General features: G+C 41.4%; 1 protein-coding gene across 3 annotated transcripts in view; it reads right to left on the reverse strand.

Moving 5' to 3' along the window:
• Positions 1 to 2024: 2024 nt before the first annotated feature.
• Positions 2025 to 19782, reverse strand: part of farp2 (FERM, RhoGEF and pleckstrin domain protein 2) — a 32365-nt gene continuing 14607 nt past the window's right edge. Inside the window, exons 8-27 of one of the 3 annotated variants that reach the window (XM_061078263.1) lie at positions 17182 to 17329; positions 16986 to 17081; positions 16681 to 16844; positions 16472 to 16540; positions 16276 to 16333; positions 15838 to 16123; positions 11172 to 11308; positions 10871 to 10960; positions 9910 to 10043; positions 9730 to 9811; positions 9401 to 9638; positions 8716 to 8846; positions 8555 to 8623; positions 8369 to 8458; positions 7670 to 7752; positions 6668 to 6786; positions 6311 to 6474; positions 4356 to 4463; positions 4115 to 4266; positions 2025 to 3556 (exon numbers count right to left, since the gene is read on the reverse strand). In XM_061078263.1, coding sequence (XP_060934246.1) covers positions 3463 to 3556; positions 4115 to 4266; positions 4356 to 4463; positions 6311 to 6474; positions 6668 to 6786; positions 7670 to 7752; positions 8369 to 8458; positions 8555 to 8623; positions 8716 to 8846; positions 9401 to 9638; positions 9730 to 9811; positions 9910 to 10043; positions 10871 to 10960; positions 11172 to 11308; positions 15838 to 16123; positions 16276 to 16333; positions 16472 to 16540; positions 16681 to 16844; positions 16986 to 17081; positions 17182 to 17329 — 2512 coding nt within the window. In that variant the 3' untranslated portion in view covers positions 2025 to 3462. Of the gene's footprint in view, positions 3557 to 4114; positions 4267 to 4355; positions 4464 to 5703; positions 5844 to 6310; positions 6475 to 6667; positions 6787 to 7669; positions 7753 to 8368; positions 8459 to 8554; positions 8624 to 8715; positions 8847 to 9400; positions 9639 to 9729; positions 9812 to 9909; positions 10044 to 10870; positions 10961 to 11123; positions 11309 to 15837; positions 16124 to 16275; positions 16334 to 16471; positions 16541 to 16680; positions 16845 to 16985; positions 17082 to 17181; positions 17330 to 19782 lie in introns of all 3 variants that reach the window. The other 2 variants (XM_061078262.1, XM_061078261.1) reach the window with 2 other exon arrangements.

Below are 19782 nucleotides of genomic sequence, written 5' to 3' on the forward strand. Positions count from 1 at the left end.
GATTTAGCTTTAGATTTACCTGTGGGAACAGGAGTGTGACTTCATCACCATCATTTCTCTCAATTATTAGCTTCAAACTACTAAAACATTATCTGAGGGTGTGTGTTCAGTTTGAGGTGGGGCGGGCTGTGGGCCTCAGGATTCAGTGTTTGTGTGCGGCCCTGCTGTTGTACCTGTAACAGGAGAATAAACACAGTCACAAGACGCTTGCAGACTCATCATCTTGTATTTCTGTTAAGAAAGGTCAGTCATTATGTGTTCCCTCTAGTCGGGATTAGATTGAGCTGTTGTAAAGGAACTAACACTTTCCCGTGTCTCAGTTCTGAATACAACCCATTTCATAAGCAGATCATGCAATAGCTCTTTTCACTTGTCCTGTTACATAAAGGGAAAGGAGTAAATGTTGTGTGCAGCAGTTGTTTTGAAAGCCAAACATCGCAGCAGCAGACAGTAATGAGAGAACACACCTTCTCCACTCCCTGACAGAAAAGTGTTGGAGCAGAGTTCCCTGGCAGACGTGTGATATTGGCAGTTCTGGGGAAGCCACCCCACCCAGTGCTCTCGTTGTTTGGACATGCCTGAGGAATGCCCTACTTTGTATGGGACTTCTAAACACTTCTGCAGAACCCTGCTAATAAAATCCAGCTGACAACTTAATCTCAGAGAAAGGCTCAATGAGAGATGTCGTTATCTGGACTCATTTTCTCTTACTTTCAAGCCTTTTAACCCCTACAATAGGGAACAATAGAAAACCAATTTTCACTATCAGTTGAGGTGCTACAGTATTTCACTGTTGCTACAGCTCAGTATTTTTTACAAAAGTTTCCGTGTGTAAAAGAGTTTTGTCGTTAGAATACAAAATGCTGATGTTGCATCTGCAGTAGAAAACAGTGAATCACAATAACCACCGGATGTAAGCTCTTGTTTTCGTGCTTATTTGTTGCTGCACAGATCCCTGAATTTGTGCAGCACAACTGCCAAACTTAATAGATTTTAATATGATCCAGTTGGGCCGCATTGCAACACAACGTCCCAGTACTTGAGAAAGGGACAACTCTTTCTGTCTGATTAGAAATGGAGCAATGTATGGCGTATCTGTTACAGTACTGTTATTTGTGGTTTACGGTTTAGTTTAATGATGAAAGCATTATAGAATTATATTTTTATACAAGTGATTTAATTATTTAAATTATATTTTTTTATGACTGCAGTGTCACAGTACAAACTCGATAATCTGTACTTTAAAGTAACGCAGCATATTCAAGAAGCACAAGCAACGTTTTCTTGTCAACACTGTATTAAAAACTGGCTTCTGTACCTGGTGCTGTGTTTTACAGTGTGAACTTAAGGAAATGACCCCTGCAGATTCTGGTCTTTTGACACCAACGGCATCATTTGACATTTTACTCTTAAAAGCAACAGGGACTCAAATCATTTGATGGGGTTGACGATACGCTTAAACAAACTAAATGCATTTCCATGGGGTGGAAATATGTAGTATGGGTCAGAGAACTTAAACATTGTGAGTGTTTTTCAATAGTTTCACTGCAGTGTGCAAAATCAAAACTAGGAGCAAATCATAAGCATTTAAAAAAATACAATTAAAGCAATTAAAGCCAAGCCTGTTGCCTTTTTCCTGTTGAATAAGTTAAAACCAAATTGTTATTGGGAAAGGAGGCCACCTTCTCACAAGAAATGAGCAGCTCTCAGATTCTGCATTAATTGGGCTTTCTTGTGATCTTTGCCAATAGTTATATTTGAACAAAGTTCTCATTAATATATTTGGGGTTATTTTAAAAAGATGATGCTAACTAGAGGCTAAAAAGGGCAATATCTTGTATTGCGGACAGTAAAAATCTTCTTGTACTGTCACAGTGTAAAGTCCCTTAAGATAAACACCTCAGATATACAAGTCTACCACCAGATATTTGCTTGACATCTGGAGACAAGATGTTTTCTGGTAAATCAGCAACACACAGAGTGAAGAATTTGCTTATAACTGTCAGCAAACAAAAGAAGCAAACTGTGACTGAAATGATCTTTTATTCGTTAGGTTTTCACTGAGATAACATGAAGACTACACGAGGGCACTCAGGAGCACGGCCCTGATGACATGCTAAACAATAAATAGGAGTAACATACTCAATGTTTACTGTGCAACAGAGTCAGTCTCTTACACAAACAGAATGTTAGGACGTTGATGACCTCCATTATCACTGTCCGTCACAGGTTCCGGAGGCGGGTGTAGATGGGACTACACGGTTGGCTTTTCTGCACGGACACATGCACACATAAACACACACACAGCCACATGCACACATGCACACAAACGGAGAGTAAAGGTTCCAGTCTCCATAAAAAGTATTTACCGAATAGTACCGTGATTGCATGTAGCACACTAAATAACTGGAAGAGTCGTTGGCGTCCCATAAGTCCGCTCCCATTTGAGAAACACAAAGACCCAATCACTAAGAACAGTTCAATATTCAAAATATGTTCTTCTGCTGTCAGAGGGAAAATCTGCCACTGCACAGTATTTCCTTGAGTTGTTATCCCTCGAAAAATTAACAACAGGACAATAGATTATATTTGAGATTAATGTACCATCACACAGGCATAATGCTGCCCGACTAATCAGGAGTATTAAGCAGAACAGCTCCCATTTCAATTGATTTAAAACAAAAGCTGCATCCTTCCACGAACAGGCAAATAAAGCCTCTGAAGTGGACTGGCACTACGACACTTTCTACAGGCAGCTGCTTAAAATCCTGCGAACAGTTCACTCTGTCTGAAGCGTCTCTGACCAACAGCAGATTTAATTATTTAATTAGTTCCCACAGAATCTCCCAGAATTGAACGGCTTCTCGTCTCAAACCTCTTTTAACATCTCATTAACTTTCTCCTCACCTCCATCTCTCTCTCTCTCTTTCAAACACACACATACACCGCTGGCTTTTCCGAAGTAGAGCGCACATACCATCCTGTTCCTTCATTTTTCCACATACTGTATAACATGTTTCCTTTCGCTCAGTGCCGAAACCAAACAAAGCTTCAGGTGGAAAAAAAAGTCCCTCAAAAAGCTGAAACTTAAGCCCTTTGTGTTGGATTTGGTCCCATAAATCTGTATTTCCTGTTGTATCAGTCGATATGAACAGCCCAATTGAGCTTCACACAAGCAAAAAAACAAACAAAAAAAACCTTGATCATAATGTACAAGTCTCCCTTTCATTATATCCTGTATACTGAGACAACTTTTATCATTTACACCATTTATCAAAGACAAAAAATACACAGCCCTTTAGAGAAGTTAAGCAGAGAAATGTTAACACTTTAAAACTGGCAGCAACTTTCAGTCTCATCTTGTTAATGTCAAAATGTTCAGTTCTTTGTTAATTGAAAGTGAGTCAGAGTTGAGTTTATTTGAGTCGTAGAGGCCCAGCCTCCGGACACATGGTGTTTGATTCATTTTCCGTTCATCTCCATGGGACCTCCTTTAGGTATGAGCAGGTTCATCCGTCCCGTGGTGCTGGCAGCACTCTTGATCACCTCCATCCATCTGTGAAGAAGAATGGAATGTAGCGTCAGCTGCTTTCAGACAAGAAATAAACTTTGGAGAATCATCGGAGAGGGGCTGTTTGTGAGAAGACAAACGTCAGAGTGAGAGGAGGTTCTCCCACCAACCTCCTAGTAAAAACTCTGGATAATGTGCAAATGAGCCCTAATGAGACCACATCAGGAGATCCTCTGGATGATTCCCCACGAGCAACAGACCCAAAAATGTGAAACAAAGAAAAATAATACAAATATCTCGAGATGAAAAAGTGGTGCCATTCACGTAGGAGACTCCGACAAAGATTTCGAAAGAGTTTGTTGCAGGCCTGAATGCTCCAGAGATCTCTGCGTTGCTGTGAATGCATCTAAGGGGAGAATCTCCTGTGTTGTTCATGTGAACAAACTCTGGAGAAAGTCAGGTTTCAAATTGTGTGGTCATTCTTCTGTGTTCATGTCTGAAAATGGCTATCATTAAAACCAGTGTTATTTAATTACCCTGTGAAGTGTACGACACTGCCTACGAGTCATGGAGTAAATGGTGAAATAGGGAACGTCCTCGTACCTTTCAAAGGTGTACTCGCTTTCCGCTCGGAAGAAGTAAACATGGGACTTGAACTGCAGCTTGAAGACGTACTCCTTGTGAATGCTATCAGCCTCTTCTGGGGTGCTGACTGTGTAGCCGAGCAGGGGCAGACTGGCCAGTGGGAAGTCGTCCTGTAAAACAACAACAGTCCCTCTCACCACAGTTCAAATGTTTTTACTGGGTCGGCAGAAACGATACATGCAAGGATTTGAGGGCTGACCTGGTGAGTCTTGTAGAAGAACAAGCAGAAGTTGGTGAAAACGACCCATAGTTTCTGCCAGCCGTTACTATTCTTGAACTTCCTCAGGAGGTACCCTGACAGCTGGTTCTATACGTGTGGACAGAACAGAACAAACATGGGTGAGACAGAAGTGACTGAAATAAAGGTTCATACATTCCAAACAACAGTCAGTGATTTATGCTTGTGTGTGAGTGACTAGTTGTGATTTGTTAACCTATTAATAAGTGTGTTACTTCCATCCACTGATCATGCCTTTCAGCAGACATTAGGCTCATAGTGAGGTTGATCATTTTAATTAGTGTTATTTCTTTAAATGGTTTACATGCTCTGATGTTCACAAAACACATCACTGTCCTCATTCTGTCCTTTGCTGCAGCTCCTGTTTCCAGCCTCTGTGTGAAGCCCTTGGTTTTAGCTCCTGTCTCTTTAAGGCCCCCCCTTCCAATAACATTATGCAATTGTGGGTCATCCTGACCCCAACAGACTTAGCCAGGTGACTGACGAGGTGTTTCAGGAGATTCTCTGTTTGTGTAGGGGAGAGGAACTCCCTTTAATGCAGACCGTGGCCTTTTCAAATGTAGCTTTTCTTTCCTTATATGCACACTATACTAGTGCTATATAGGCTACTATAAATGAAACACTCAAGAGGAACATTTTTAAGTAAAAAACATAAAATGTCTCACTTATAGTTATTAAGATTATTTCACATGTACAACCAAAGAAATTGCTGCACTGACCTGCATAATGAATGTAAAGATTCGCCACAGAGAGTGAGGTTTTTTATTGACCACGTTTGACCATGTTTAGGTTCGTCCTGATGTTTATATGTACATAAACACTAATGCAACTCAGGTTATATTCTCCTGCTATTGATTTTATCAGTGAAGATAACATAGCACTGACTTAAGTGCTAAAATAGGTCAATAAAAGGCAATAAAGACGAGCGATCAAAAAAATGTTATAAAATGAAGGTCAAACTAAAGTTGGCGTCCCAAACGATTGCTGTAAACATCTTTCACACTTTAAAGGTCTATGTTCAACTTAGTTATGCCTCACTCACACTTGTGGTTTTCTTGTAAAATCAAGTATTACTAATAAATTGATAGTTTTTTATCATTACAGATAAAGCCGATTCCCTGGGCTACAAAAGATTAGCTCTGATTTATGTGGAAGTCCTTTAGTCTGTTTTGAGCTTGTATCTCTTGACATATGTAGGATGAAACATGTTTGAGGTCTAAAAAAACTCACTAAGTATGAGCTTAAATACTCGACTAACTGCCATCAACCCTGTGGTCTTCTTATTTTCTGCTGTGGCTCGTGACTCTACCTGATTCATGCGCAGGTAATCAGTAAGAGACAGGTTCTGGTTGCGGTACCAGCAAACGTGTGTGATGGTGTTTGGTCTTTGGCCTTGGCCCAGGAGAAAGCGCGGAGGGAGCTCTGGGGAAACAGCTGGAGAGCCGTAGACTGAGAGGGTGAAGAGGCAGAGGAAAAGAGGGTGCAGAGACAAGTGTTAGCATGTTAGCTTTGAGAGGAAGAAGAGACCGGATGAAGAGAAACCAGTTAGGAAATCCTCCAGGTCTGTGAAGTGAAAATATTAGTGTCAGGGGGAAAAATAACAGAAAGTCTCGTGGATGCACATTATGAAAATAATTTGCATAAGGAGTAGACTTCAATAAACAACAGAGACAACTCAAACACAGGAAATAAATAGTGACCAGGGGAAAGAGGGACATTGGAGGAAAGTTAAGGGTTAGGAAGAGAAGGCAAAATGTCCAAGATGGGGACCAGTGGACCACGGCCGATTGGATTGAAGCCGCTGATGGAACTGTTGATGATGTCATTAATGTGTCAGTAAAACCAATGATGGTCTGTGAGTATTTGGGTGTGAAAATGTTTGTGCACGTGTCTCAATGTGGGCGCAGGAGGAGTACCTCCACAGCCAGGCTGTGATCGGACATAGACACACTGGTGTTGCGGTGCCAGCACACATGCATGGTTGTGTTGGCACGGTGATGCGTCTGCTTGTCCAGCGAGGTCCGGGAGGAGTTCATGTCATCCTCTGACTCCTGCTCCAGAGACACCTCGTCTGACGACCCTGAGGGAGGAGGAGCCCGTGGGGGAAGAGGGAGAGGAGGAGGGGGGCAGGAAGTTGTGCCGAGGGAAGGGATTAACTGTACATCCGGATAGTTGGTAAGTCCCAAGGGGGAAAACATATTTTCACTAGTGTAACAAAAATCGGTTTTGCGGTTACTGCACATTTACACACAATATATTGAGGTAAATCTTACGGTTGGAGCGATCGCTGAGGCCAGGATCGAAGAAGATGTTGGATTTTTCATGCGACTTCTTGGCCATGTCGATAGCCAGGTTCAGATCCTCAATCCACTTTCCCATCTCCACTTTAGAACTGAAAATAGAAAACACGAAAGAAACGACAACAGTGAATTACACATGTTGGTAGGAAGTTATTCATCCAGACACTAGGGGGAGCTGGATTAAAGAGCATTTCTTTTGAAGTCGGATTTAACTGTTTTGATCTGCATTGCATAATATAATCTGCTTGGCTACTATTAAAGGATAAAACCAGTTCATCAACAGCTGGGTTTTATTTTTGAGCGTTTCTCCATAATTTTTGCAGTCACATGATCAGATTAACCGGATCATATTAACCACTTCATTATTTTGAGCACGTGACTAATATGGATATAAGGGATTAAAATAATAAAATAATGATGAATCAGCCAAACCCCTTATGACAAAAAAATATAATTGAGGCTTCATATTTTCCAATTTAACTTTAAGAAAATACAACCAAACAAATTGTTTATTCTGTCAAATAAAAGTTTTCATATTAGTGTATATCAGCAAACTTAAATGCCCATACGTCATAAGGCTCTACTAGATAGAGCATTTTTTTTATAGCTATTTTCTATTACTATGTCATTAACAAAACAAATTAGCAGTGCTGTCTCAATATTTACACAAAACACAACAGATTTCTGTATATATGTTAAAGTCTATATCTGCTTTCAGACATACACTGAACTCAAGACATTTTCCTCACAAAATATTATGTGAGAATTCAATTGTCCGACCCTGTCTCCTGCATGCTCTAGTCAGGCGTAACCCTTCACCTGAATGGGCTGCACATTTTCCTGTTGTTGTGTAAAAAGTCTGACCGAGGCAATCTCCTACTGAGTTCTGTATATGTTAAAAAGACAAACTCTGGAAAATGTCTGACCACATTTCCTTACAGTCCCATCTGAAACCCGGCTGGAGAGAAAACTCACCTAGCAGCCACCACGATGGTTCTCTGGGCAGAGTAGATGGTGAAGCAGTGGGGCACAGACCACTCATTCTCACTCTCCTCCACCTACACACAAAGGAGACAATCAGAGAAATTTAGTCTGGTGGAGGAAGGAGTTGCTGTGTTCTGATGGAGATCTGAACAGCTTTGCGTGTTTACAGTGGTTTGAGATTAGGAACTGACAAGAGGGGGAACTGAGTCAGAAAGTCTCAAGTCCGAGAGATCTGCCAAACAGCCTCTACTGGAGCAGCTACATAGATATGGAGTCAAACCATGTGCGTCCTTTCATTCAGTCTTTCATTCTTGGATAAATTCTGGAGAGGGAAACTTAACATAATTGGTTTAATGACTACAATAGATAGTTGTGAGGACTGAGATGACAGTTGAGTCTTGGGTCATGTGTTAAGTGTGTTTTTCGGTGATCTGCCTACACAAGCATGGGGATGGGGAGGGTCGGGTTTTTGCGTCCGATCTGGCAGAGCTCAGAGGACTTACCGGTGCATCCAGCACTATGAGCTGCATCCAGGAGTAAAGCAGAGACATGCACAGTTAGGAGACCCAGCCCCTTCCTTCTCAACACACTGCCACACTGATCAGCTCATACTGAAAATCCTGGGTGCTGACACCCTCACCTGCACATCTCATTCAGGATTCAGGATATATTTAAAGCTTGAATACTCACTATCATGCCATGAAGGGGCAGCTGGCCATGCACTTTGAACTGATTGGTTGCAGTCACACCTTTACTTGTGTAGAGGATCATATCTGAGAACTGAAAAGACGACAGACACGTCAAGAGATAGTTTCAAGTATGTAGTCATTGCAGAATTTTAAATTAAAGTTACAGTGGTTGAAGTTTTGTACAAACCAGGAAAAACATTCTTTGCTGCAGCCCTTTCTTGGTGAGCTTGTACAGACATCCCTCTCGTATGAACTCCTGAAGACAGGAGAAGCTTGTTAGATGTCATGTGCAGTTTTTAACCAGTTTCACAGCGCCCCCTACCATCTCCTCTGTGTCATTGCACTCACCCTCCCTGGAGCCGTCAAGTTCTCTATGCCAATCAGGTCTCTCTGCAGCTCTGTCAGCTTCTGGAAATTCTCGAGCCGGATGAGACTACTCTGGAGTTGAGTGGCTATCTCTGCTACTTCCTTCAGGGCCTCTGCATAGAAAGACAAATGATCAGAATCCAAAATAGTTACATATCTGCCTCATTATCATCTGACTATAATGTATTTATGTAGTTTTCTATCCCATTTGACATTTTTAAAAACAATTTAACCATAATAACAGATTAACATCAACAATTACACATCACTCCCATTAAATACTGGGCCTTAGATGCACAAAATACTTTTAACTTTTAAGCAAGAACCTGTTAACCGATGTTTGTAAACATGAGTTGTATGAACCGTCAGGTGGAATAATACGGTGTGTTCTTATGTAATCGACTAATTTCACTGGACATTTAAGAAGAAATTACATTTATGTCATATTTCTCGTAGATGAAAGGACTTGGATGAGCTATGACCTGGTATAAACTTTCATCCTGAGTGATCTGATCAAAAGTGGTCAATGCTAAGTTAATTTCCGATCCCAGAAAAGATGGATTTTAATACCAGGTGTGAACAGGCGAACTTTACGCTACTCAGTTTAGATCAGATCTCTCAGGATGGATGTTAATAGCAGGTCTGAACAGGATCTATGAGAACTCACCCTTGCAGTCGTCGTGATCTCGGTGTTCAGGGGAGTAGTGTTTGCATAGTCTCTCCAGGATGAGTTTGTAGTGCATGAGGCGCTGGATTGGCTTGAGTAGGAACGTGTTGAGGGGCAGGTAGCACACCTTCTGCAGCTCGAACTCCTTGTAGACCGTTTCCAGCTTCTTCAGTCTCTTGCTGGCCTTCTCCAACTCTGTCAAAACCTCATCGTGCTTCTGCAGGTAGCTGGTGAACTCCTGAGGATGATGAGCATGAAATATTTGACATGCTGTTCACGGGTCAAACAGGAGTATAGGTGCAATGTTAATTCAAGAGCTAAGAAATCACCTTCAGAGAACACATGTTCCTCAGCATCACATCACCAATCCTCTGGTAGTCGCCTTTTACGTGAGCATTCGATCGTCCCTCCCTGGTGAAACACATGTATGGCGATTATATATTTGTTACTGTGACGTGAGGAGTCTGAATAGATCTTACCACACATAAAAGCAGTGAAGGACCACCTACCAGAGAGCCAGCCTCTGATCTAACTCCTTGAGGAAGCCTCTGTGGAACTCATAGATAGGGTCGATGTTGGAGAAGAGGAGGGTCATCAGGCCTTCTGGCATGGCGTTTTCTTTGACCACAGCGCTGCGGAACCACTGGGAGCGGGAACAATATAATCCTTAGTAATATATCTTTTGATGCATAATGGTTCATTGTATTTTCCTCACAACAACCACACTGTTTTTACATTGTCTTGATAAAATCCAAATAAGAGAAGAGAATCTTTCTACCCACCTATCTGTTTGCCTTAAGAACTCATATCGAGAACCATTCATCATATCAGCTTCATACTTGGCATTTGTATTGTTAATGGCCCAGGGAAGTGCATGGTTGAATTTGGTGCAATTTAGACATAGAATATGTTCAATATTAATAACATTTGAATAATCAGGCAAACAGTGTCTTGAAGAATGTGGGGGAGGGGCTTAGCAAGCAGTCTGAAGACAGAGTAGAACTTCTTTTACGACCTTGGATAATATACCAATAAATAAATGACGGCCTACAAAACTTGCAGATCGGCAATAATATCTGGCCTGCCAGACCATTTTGATAATCTGATAATTTAGGTTTCACCATATCAGATTGATCATCCAGCACACATGCACAACTCCAACTACAACATTCACAAACACTTCCTGCTTTGCATTTTTTCTACAAAGTAAAAGCCTAACATTCATTTTGTTGCTGCAATACTTTATATCGAGCGAAAGTACACAACTTTTATGAAAAAAATTAAATTGCAGACCTTGGTTCGAACATTGTGTCAATTACTTAACAGACATCTGAAATAGCCGACATGCAGATAAACCAGGTAGGATGAACACAAAGTCTTTTAACTTCACTCTGCACCATAGACTGTTTATAAAAAGATCTGCACACAATGTTCATGAACACTGCACTAGTTAAAAAATGATCAACTCACCACAGTGATGACCTCGAGGTCTTTGAGGTACGTCCGCTCTGTGGTCAAAATCTCTTTGGCAATGAAGTAGGCCTTGTCGGTAGGATATCGCTAATAAGAGATAGAAGTGATAAAATTAAGTGATGAGCAACTCTGACAAAACTGAAGATTTCATCCCATGAAACATTACAAGGAATGTCTAGTCTGTGATATCTGCTCTTTTAAATATGGATTGTGAGGCAGGGGGTGGAAGGGTGGCATGTAAGCTGTGTACCTTCCTCCTGCCCTCCTCCTCCTCCTCTAGCCTGGCATTGCTGCCCACCTCGCTCAGGATGGGGCTTTGCAGGGGCGACGAGGCCTGGCCCGGCAGGCTGAGGGTGGACATCTGGAAGGAGGGTGACATGCAGAGGGGATCCTTGGAGTTGAAGGGCGAGAGCTGAGGGCTGTCCACAACGGATTCTATGGAAGAGGGAAAAACAGCTGAAATCAAATAACAGCGTAAAGGCTGAACAACAACAACAAAAATCACAAGGGTTGAATGGGTCTAACAGGCCGAACATGAACTTTTGTCATGGGTCGAGTTTAGGTCAACAATGATGCTTTTCAAAACAAAGTAACACTTGTACAATAGAAAACGTGTAACAACGTTATATGTTGGAGCTTTATCTTCTTCTAACCCGTTTCTCCTTAATTATCTAATTTCCCCTCGGAGAAAAAACACTGCACATTTCAACAAAACAAGTGGAATGGTTCATCACACACATTGGCCGCAAATGAAAGAGGAGACAGCCGAGTCGACCAAAGCCAAGTAATGGTTCCCACATTTTCCCCCTTCTGCCATTGTTTTCAGAGCCGTCTACCAGAGGGACAAATGATTCATCACCAACTTATACGAGCACATTTCCAGTTGAGCGAACAGGCCCTGCTGCTTTTGTTCTGCCTGAGAGCTTCACTACACAACAAACGAGGAGACAAAACAAGTAGATGAAACGCTGGGCTGTCGTCTTTACAGAGTCACAGGTCACCACAGCTGTTCTTCTAATTTTATTAGAGGGAAAAAAGGGAGAGAGGAAAAAAGGAATGGAGAAGGCCGAGAGGAAAAAAAAAAAAAGGAAAAAAGTCAGAGCTCGACCCGGAAATAATTGCTCACGCAAAAGACTTATCAAGAATGTGGCTCGTCTGGAGGGCAAAAAGTTTGTTTATAGTTTATCTGAAGAGCCCCACAGGGGAACGACACGAGAGGAGGAGAGGGCAGACGTCAGGCTCCACTGCGGGAGGACGGGGGTTTTGCTGTGGAATGACTTGGCACAAAGCCTGTCGAAACAGTGAGCACGTACACACACACACAGCTGGAATTAGGTTAAAGAATCTTGTGTACGAGTAGGACCCAACCCCCAACAGCATAAGAGACTGTAGCCTGAAATATTAAAAGAAAACGACTGTGTTTACCGACTTGTTGCAAGACAATACTGGCTTCTAAATCCGTTACACTGCCGAGAACACCACAGTAACATGGTTAAGTTTAAATTCTCCGGAGGGACATGTGATGCAATTGTTCAGAAAATGAAAAGGTACTGGCTCAAGTATGGAGCAATAAAACTTGACGAACAATTCGGAGCATGTTGCTACTACATGTCACCCCAGCATTTAAAAACAATTCACCTATACACAATATTTTCAATCTGGTTATATATGATATTCCCACAAACCTGATGGATTCTATAAGAGTGCTATATAAGTCTTATGAGTCGTTAGTTCTGGATTATAAGAATATTTCATTTAGCCATTGAAAGAATGTGTCCCACCACAGGGGTTGAAAGAATTACATGAGGATTGCTTGAATGATTTCAGTCTGCATCTCAAAAAGAATCTGACATTCATGGTACCCAAAGGTGATTACTTTATTCTTGAGTGTAACACATACAAACATTAAGTACAAGTAGTGTATAATTAGTAAATATACAAGTTCAGGATTAAGTGATGATTACTTGATGCATAAGTGCAGTTAGCATAGCTGGTTATAAATGTCAGCCCGTCATGGATTAAATCGTAAACGTTGAGATTTGGGAAGTGTGACATGGCAGACAAGGAACCAAGGCAAAATGTAAAAAGTAAAAAAACCATCAAGACAAACCCTTCATCAGAACTCCACTTGTTATACTGTAACTGATGCCGTGTGTGAAAAAGTGGTGCTCCACACAGAGACAACTGTCCACACTTGTGATTGTAGAGGGATTTCAAAAAAATACTTCTGAAAATACATTTCTCTATTTTCATGAGCAAAATAAAAATGGCTTTGCCATCCTTCAAAATGACAATAAGAACAGATGAGTATTTATCAACAGTCTTCTGCCTTATGAAAGAGGAAAGCTATTCGTTGTACACGGCTCCTATACCACAGAGGTGGTTGACAGGGAGGTCCTGAACCTATTTCTAAAGTAAACAGGCACCTGAGATAAAAGCATACTGCATGAAAAGAGCAAAGGTAAGTGCTTCAAGGCACTGCGTTGCAAGTGCTGCTGACTAAACAAGACACTGAAACATGGACACGAAAGAGCTAAGGTTGCAGTAACTAAAGTGAAATATACCTTCGAGCAGATTAAAGTAGGCTCAAAGAAAAGGAAATTAAGCATCGGGCTCAGAGGAAATGATATCCGTGAAGAAACAAAACACTGCAAACATATCAGACTTCTGTGTTCTACCGTGCAGCAAAATCATTTCAAGTCAGACTTGACAAGACACCCCTGATCTCAGAAGCCTGGAGGGTGGATAACACTTAATAAAAAGCTTTTGTGCATGCAAGTATATTAGTGATGGCATGTGATCACATGACCGAAAACTACCGTTCCTTTATCAATGCTTAAAACGCCCAATATAGAAAAAGTATAAGAAATAAATCAAAGCTAATGTGCAAAAGATCCCCCGTTTCCTTCCAATAAACAAAACACCACGTTGGCAAATCCTGAGGATGGCCAACACTAAAACCCTGAAACGTGGCGACGGCCGCACGCCAGAGCAGGCGAAGCACCGATAACCTTTACCACAATAAAAGCCAACAATACCTGCTATTCTTAAAAGGGTCTCCAGGAAGTCACAAACTCTGATAACACACATTCTTAATAATTAGCAATCACTAGTGTATCAAACACTATCGTACATTGTTCATTTATGTTTACCAAGGCCTTACTTATGTGTAAGATGATACATTCGTTTTGTAGAAGGTGGTGTTTACAGACTACTTAATGGCTCAGGAGTACATTGCCTACATTCTTCTACTTATCCAAACATGAAGCTAAATGTTAATTATTGAAATATTTGTTATTTATCCTTCAACTACTACTGACTGAGGATTAGTCTGATGTGAAACTGCTCCATCCATTTCAGCCAGTAGATGTCAGTGAGGCAAACAAAGTGCAAATGGAACATCAGGCCCCATGTAATGTCTTATTTCTAATACAGGAGGTCTGTGAGGATCACTGAACCTGGACAACTATTGGTTTCATTTTTACCCCTGAGATTAGACATTAGATTAGAGACAGAATAATGATGCACAACAAGTACCTTCTGCGATAAGAGATTTCAAAGCCTGATAATAGTTCAGAATTTGTTTACTGTAAATTAAGCTTGCAAAAATTGACAGCCTGTTTATTGGTTAAAATATCAAATATCTTTCTAAGTTATTTTTTTTTTCTGATGACAGGTTGTTTTAAATGATGTAAAACATAAAACATTTTCCATAGTAGAAGCACAAATTTTCTGCACTGAAAGGATACACCCCAAATCACCCACTAATCAAACTTTCTCTGAATAGGAGTGCTGTAGATAAGAAAGAAGTGTTATTTTTCATCTCAAGAAAAGCTGAGTTTCATGAGAAGACTGATTATTAAAAAAGTATCACGGCAGATGTAGCAAGGACACCAGGTCAAATCACTGATAGAAAAAACAAGTGCTGCTGCAGATAACTAACAAAGGGAACATCTGTTTTCCTCCTCTACCCAGTATAGAATTTTTTTTTTCTAGAATTGTACAGCCCTCGACTCTGGCCTTAAAAGAGGTGCGGACATGTCACATTTTAATATGAGGGGATTCAGAGGGGTCTGCGAGGCCCAGGGCCTGCAGGTTGTGGCACTGAAGGAGGAAACCCTCGATACCGCTGCTCCCTGTCAGGGGATTACTGTAAAACAGGTTCTGCTCAGGGGGGAGGATGCTGTCAGAGCCCCAGTCAGAGTCTGAATCGGAGCTGCCATTCCCAGAGCCCTCAGTGGCTGTGGGCGGGTAGCTGAGCTGCTCGAGCTGCTCCACCAGGTCAGTGAACTGCAAGGCAGAGCTGCTCTCAGAGCGTATGGAGTACGCTGGGAAGTTGACCATTGAGCTGGCCTCTGACTGGATGTCAGAGCCTGGCAGGCGAAGAGAGGAGGAGTCTGGGCCTCCATAACCCACTGACATGGACTCACCTGCAGAGCTGAGCCCCAGGTTGTCCAGGGAACTGCACTCTGAGCGGTTATTCACTAAGGAGCTGGTCTCAGAGTTACCAACAATGCTATCAGGGAAGGGATTGGTGCTACCATTCAGATCCTCAATGCCAACACTAAAGATCCGATTTTTGCTGAGGTCAGATTCTTCCACAACATGAAACTGATGTACTTTATCAGCAAGACCAAAAGAGTAGGCCTCGGCCCCCCCACCGTAAAAGGAGATTTCAGTGGGATCATCATCTATGAACTCCTCAGTAACATGAAGAGGTGAGCCGGACATTGAGAACATGGGATTCTGTTTCGTACGCAAAAGCTCTGCCTCGAAAGCTTCAGGTGTAAGAGCCCCCTTCCCCCTATTCCCTCCACCTCCTCCCAACGAGCCCCCGGGACCCCTTCTTCCACCAAGCTCGTTATCCTCATTGCCATATTTGGAGGCCTTTGATTGGGAAGTGCCACTCTCTACACACACAAACAAGGGGCTGCAGTGTACTGCTGCCTGATTGCTAGGGGCACCTTGAAAAGCGTAGTGGGATGGGGAAGCGGCCTTGACAGGTTCTTCCTTCGGTGGGCTGGGGGGTCTGGTGGCTTGCGGAGGGGACTGAAGCTGCTGCGGGTGTGGCTGCTTCTGTTGTTGCTGGTGCTGATGCTGCTGGGAAGGCGATGGAGAATGGCTCAGCGTGGGAAAAGGCGGCGGCTGAGTTTGGAGTTCTGTCCGTGGGAGGATGTGTGCTGAGTGGAAAGACACTGTAGCGGAGGAAGGGGAGCCGGGGGTCCTGAGAGTGTCATTGAATGACAAGCTCTGAAACAACGCAATACAGACAGGACAAGGGGGGAAATGGAGGGAAAGGAAAATGGAAAGTGTTAAGAAGAGGAGAGTTATTTTACTTTATTCATCAAGTACAATATTTAGAAGGTTTTACAGAAATGCATCATCTTTGTAGCACCACTGACCTGTTTTGGCACATCTGTTGCTAGGGAACGAGCAGACATTCGTATTTTACTGTTCCTCCTGAAGAAAAAAAAAGGAAGAATTATAATAAACACAATGTGGAAACATTTCCTAGTACATGCTTTGGAAGAATAGAAAGACAAACAACCTGTCTTTCCAATGAACAGTGTAAGCTACTACATATATGGGAACACACACCTCTGGTACGGAGTTCGCTTTACTCCGTTTTCCCTGACGTAGTCCACAAGTTGCATCTGGGTCCTTCCACTGTCGAGAAAGAGTTTTAAATTAAAAATAATGAAACCACTCAAACTTTGTTATGTTTCATTGTACAAGAGCCACCATAGTCGCTATAAACAAGCATCAAATATGACTTATGACTTTGTTATTATGTCAGCATTTAATACCTGTATCTAAAGGATGAGCCTCTGGTGAAGAGTATAGCTTTGGATTTGGGAAGGGGTTGGTCAAACATGCGGAAGAATGAGTGATATTCCACACAAATCTTCCAAAAGATTTTACAATTGTCTCGACTGGCCATCATGAACTCCAGAGTGTCCTGATGAGGCCCCTATGGACAAAGATCAAACATTTGAATGAAATCACATAGCATGCTGGTCTACCTAGCAGAGACTCTGAGACATAAATAAATCAAGTGATACAACACAGTCAATTTGTAAACAAGGACACAAATCTTTTCATTAATACATACATGGACTTCTGGATGAAGCTTGATAAGGAACCGTTTTCTTTTGAAGCTCAGTTTACGAATCTTGGACCAATTGAAGGTATTTATCTTTGTGTTGCCCTGGGAGCAAACAAAATGTTAAAAAGAGAGAAATAAACTTTAGAAACAAGGTTAAGGACTTAAAGTCATGTTCACGAAAGAAAGCTGTAATGACAATTACCTGAAAAACCTGAAGACCCATGTGAGCCACTGCCAGATTGATCTTTGTGCCTTCTCGGTCAGCTGCTGGGTGAAAACGGACACCATACATCTCCAGTTTACGTGCTATCTCCAGGATTTGAAAATCAGATTCAGCTGGAGTCTGGCTCCTGGAGAAGACAAAATAAAAATCTCATCAACACTTCTAGCTGGTCACAAACAGATGATGTACTGGTTTGAACTTGATCATATGGTCATATAAAATCTCAGTCTTTGGTTATTGGATCATCATGGTCCAGTTAACAGTTGACATGGCTCACAAGATAATACAGATTATAAAACTTGACACTGTCCAACATTGGTTCAAGACCAGTTTCAAAAAACAGGAGCTGCTTTTTTACTAATATGGCATGGGGTGTTCCCCAAGGCTTAATCCTAGAGCCTCATGCATTTAACCTTTTCATAGTTTCACTAGGCTGAATGACACAAAACAACAAAACTACCCATTATAGTTTTGCAGTTCACATCAAAATGTACTTAGGTTTGTCACTACGTGACTTTACTGCTTTAGATTTTTGGGGTAAGTGCACTAAATAAATCAATGAGTGGTGGAGCTTCAATTTTCGGTTCAGCAAAAGGAAAAACTAAAAATCATCTTCTCAACCCCACAAAAATCAAGTCAAAAATATGTTGATTAATCATACACTCTGAATAATTTTTGCAATGACATCAAGTCAATAACAATAAAAGTTGTAGATAGAATACAACTTTATTAACAATTATGAAGTGAGAAAATTGACTTTTGAACATTGCTTCTAATCTAGGAGCTCACCATGACATTAGACCATACATTAAGAAGACCAGGCCAACAGCTTGAGAATTAACATTCAACAGGCTGAGGCTTGACAGGTAAAAATATGTTATACTGTGTTGGTGTGTGTCTATATATATATTCATATACATACATGCATATACACACACACAGCATATTTTAATGATGCACATTTCATTGAATGAGGATTGTGGAGCCAACGGTATGTAATCTAGTGGATATTATGCAATTTTCCTTTTGATTTACTGCACACAATCTGAACAAAGTAAGATTGTATCATATGCCAAATAGTGTTACCTGAAATCCCTTACAACTATGAGGATTTGAGAAACGCTATCTAAAACGATGTGATTACAACCAAACAGCATGTTAGGAAGACATATCCATCCAATCATCACCACATTCTAATTTTGTTCATCCGTTAAGCAGTGAAATCTCCTTAGGGCCCTCCCCTGCCCCACTGGCCTTATGGCTAATAGACCAGCCAGAGCAGGGGATTAGGCCAGGGAACTTGCCGCTTGTGCTTCCACCCTGGCAACTGAGGGAAGAGATTAGCAAAGGTCTTTAGAGCTGCCTGATACACTGGGTTGAAAAGAGTCCCCGTTGGCCACAGGATAGTACTGTGATAACAAGGAGGCTGGTGGTGGGAAAAGTGCAGAGAGGGGTTTTGTCAGGCTCTAAATTCTGGAATGGGACAAACCCCCTATTATAGTTGTTCAGCAGTAATATTGTCTCTTTTCAATGACCTAATCATAGTTACCACTTAACATTTGTGTTTGAAGCCACAGGGAAGAGGCAAGTTCAGTGTATCACTGCTTCCAAATGGCAAACAAATTTTTGTGTGGTATTATTTGGGATTTATGGCTCTCTGAGTTCATGTGTCATGTAGCATAGATTACAGAGTTTGTGCAGAGTGCATGCACTGTGCAAGTATAGGCATACATTGCCACCGCGCCACAAGTTGAGCTGGGATAAGCTGCCTAACAAAGCCTGAGTGAAGTTAAAAATGACTGTGTTTTGCCTTCTGTTGGTGTTTGTTCAGACACCTTCAGCCTCATAATACTCCTTGTTAGATTAATTGTGTAAAGTGGATCATCCTCAATGACTGTATTTGCCTAAAGACACCATTCTGCTAACTATGACCATCGGAAATCACTTGCCATTGCCATCTTAACATATACATGTTTTACTCTCTACAAAACTAACCAACAAAAGAATATGAAAAATATACACAAGTGAAGTTTAGCAGAATCATTCTCCACAAAAAGTGCATTATGAGATGAAAAGCAACAGATGGCCAACATGACATATGTAGTAACCAATTACACAGCGGGGGAGATAGTTACAAACAACTTTTGAATACATCAGACCCGAGAAAAAGACTGCCTGACAGAAAATGGTTCTGCCACTTAGTTCTGCCAACATTATATGATTCATGTCTCCAAACTTTGGTGCAACAACCAGCAATTAATATAACGTTAAAAAGCACAGACTAGGATGTATTTTGCAAACACTGTAGGGATGATAAATATTGTCTACTTATTATCATAGAAAAAAATCCCAGAACATATCATGGCATTATTTGTTTGTCAATATCGCACAACCTTCACTCCAAACAACATATGACGACTGAATGAGCACATTTTCAAATTCACCCAGAAGCTTTTTGCTTTCTCAGCAATAACCAATTCTAATTTCTCGGATACCATGTTCACTTTACAGCAAAATGATTTTTCACCACAGTTTCAATTTCTATTTGTCGGATTTCACAAACATAAATATTTGAAACAC

This window comes from Limanda limanda, chromosome 9, assembly GCF_963576545.1.
Source record: "Limanda limanda chromosome 9, fLimLim1.1, whole genome shotgun sequence".
In the NCBI taxonomy this organism is placed as follows: domain Eukaryota; kingdom Metazoa; phylum Chordata; class Actinopteri; order Pleuronectiformes; family Pleuronectidae; genus Limanda; species Limanda limanda.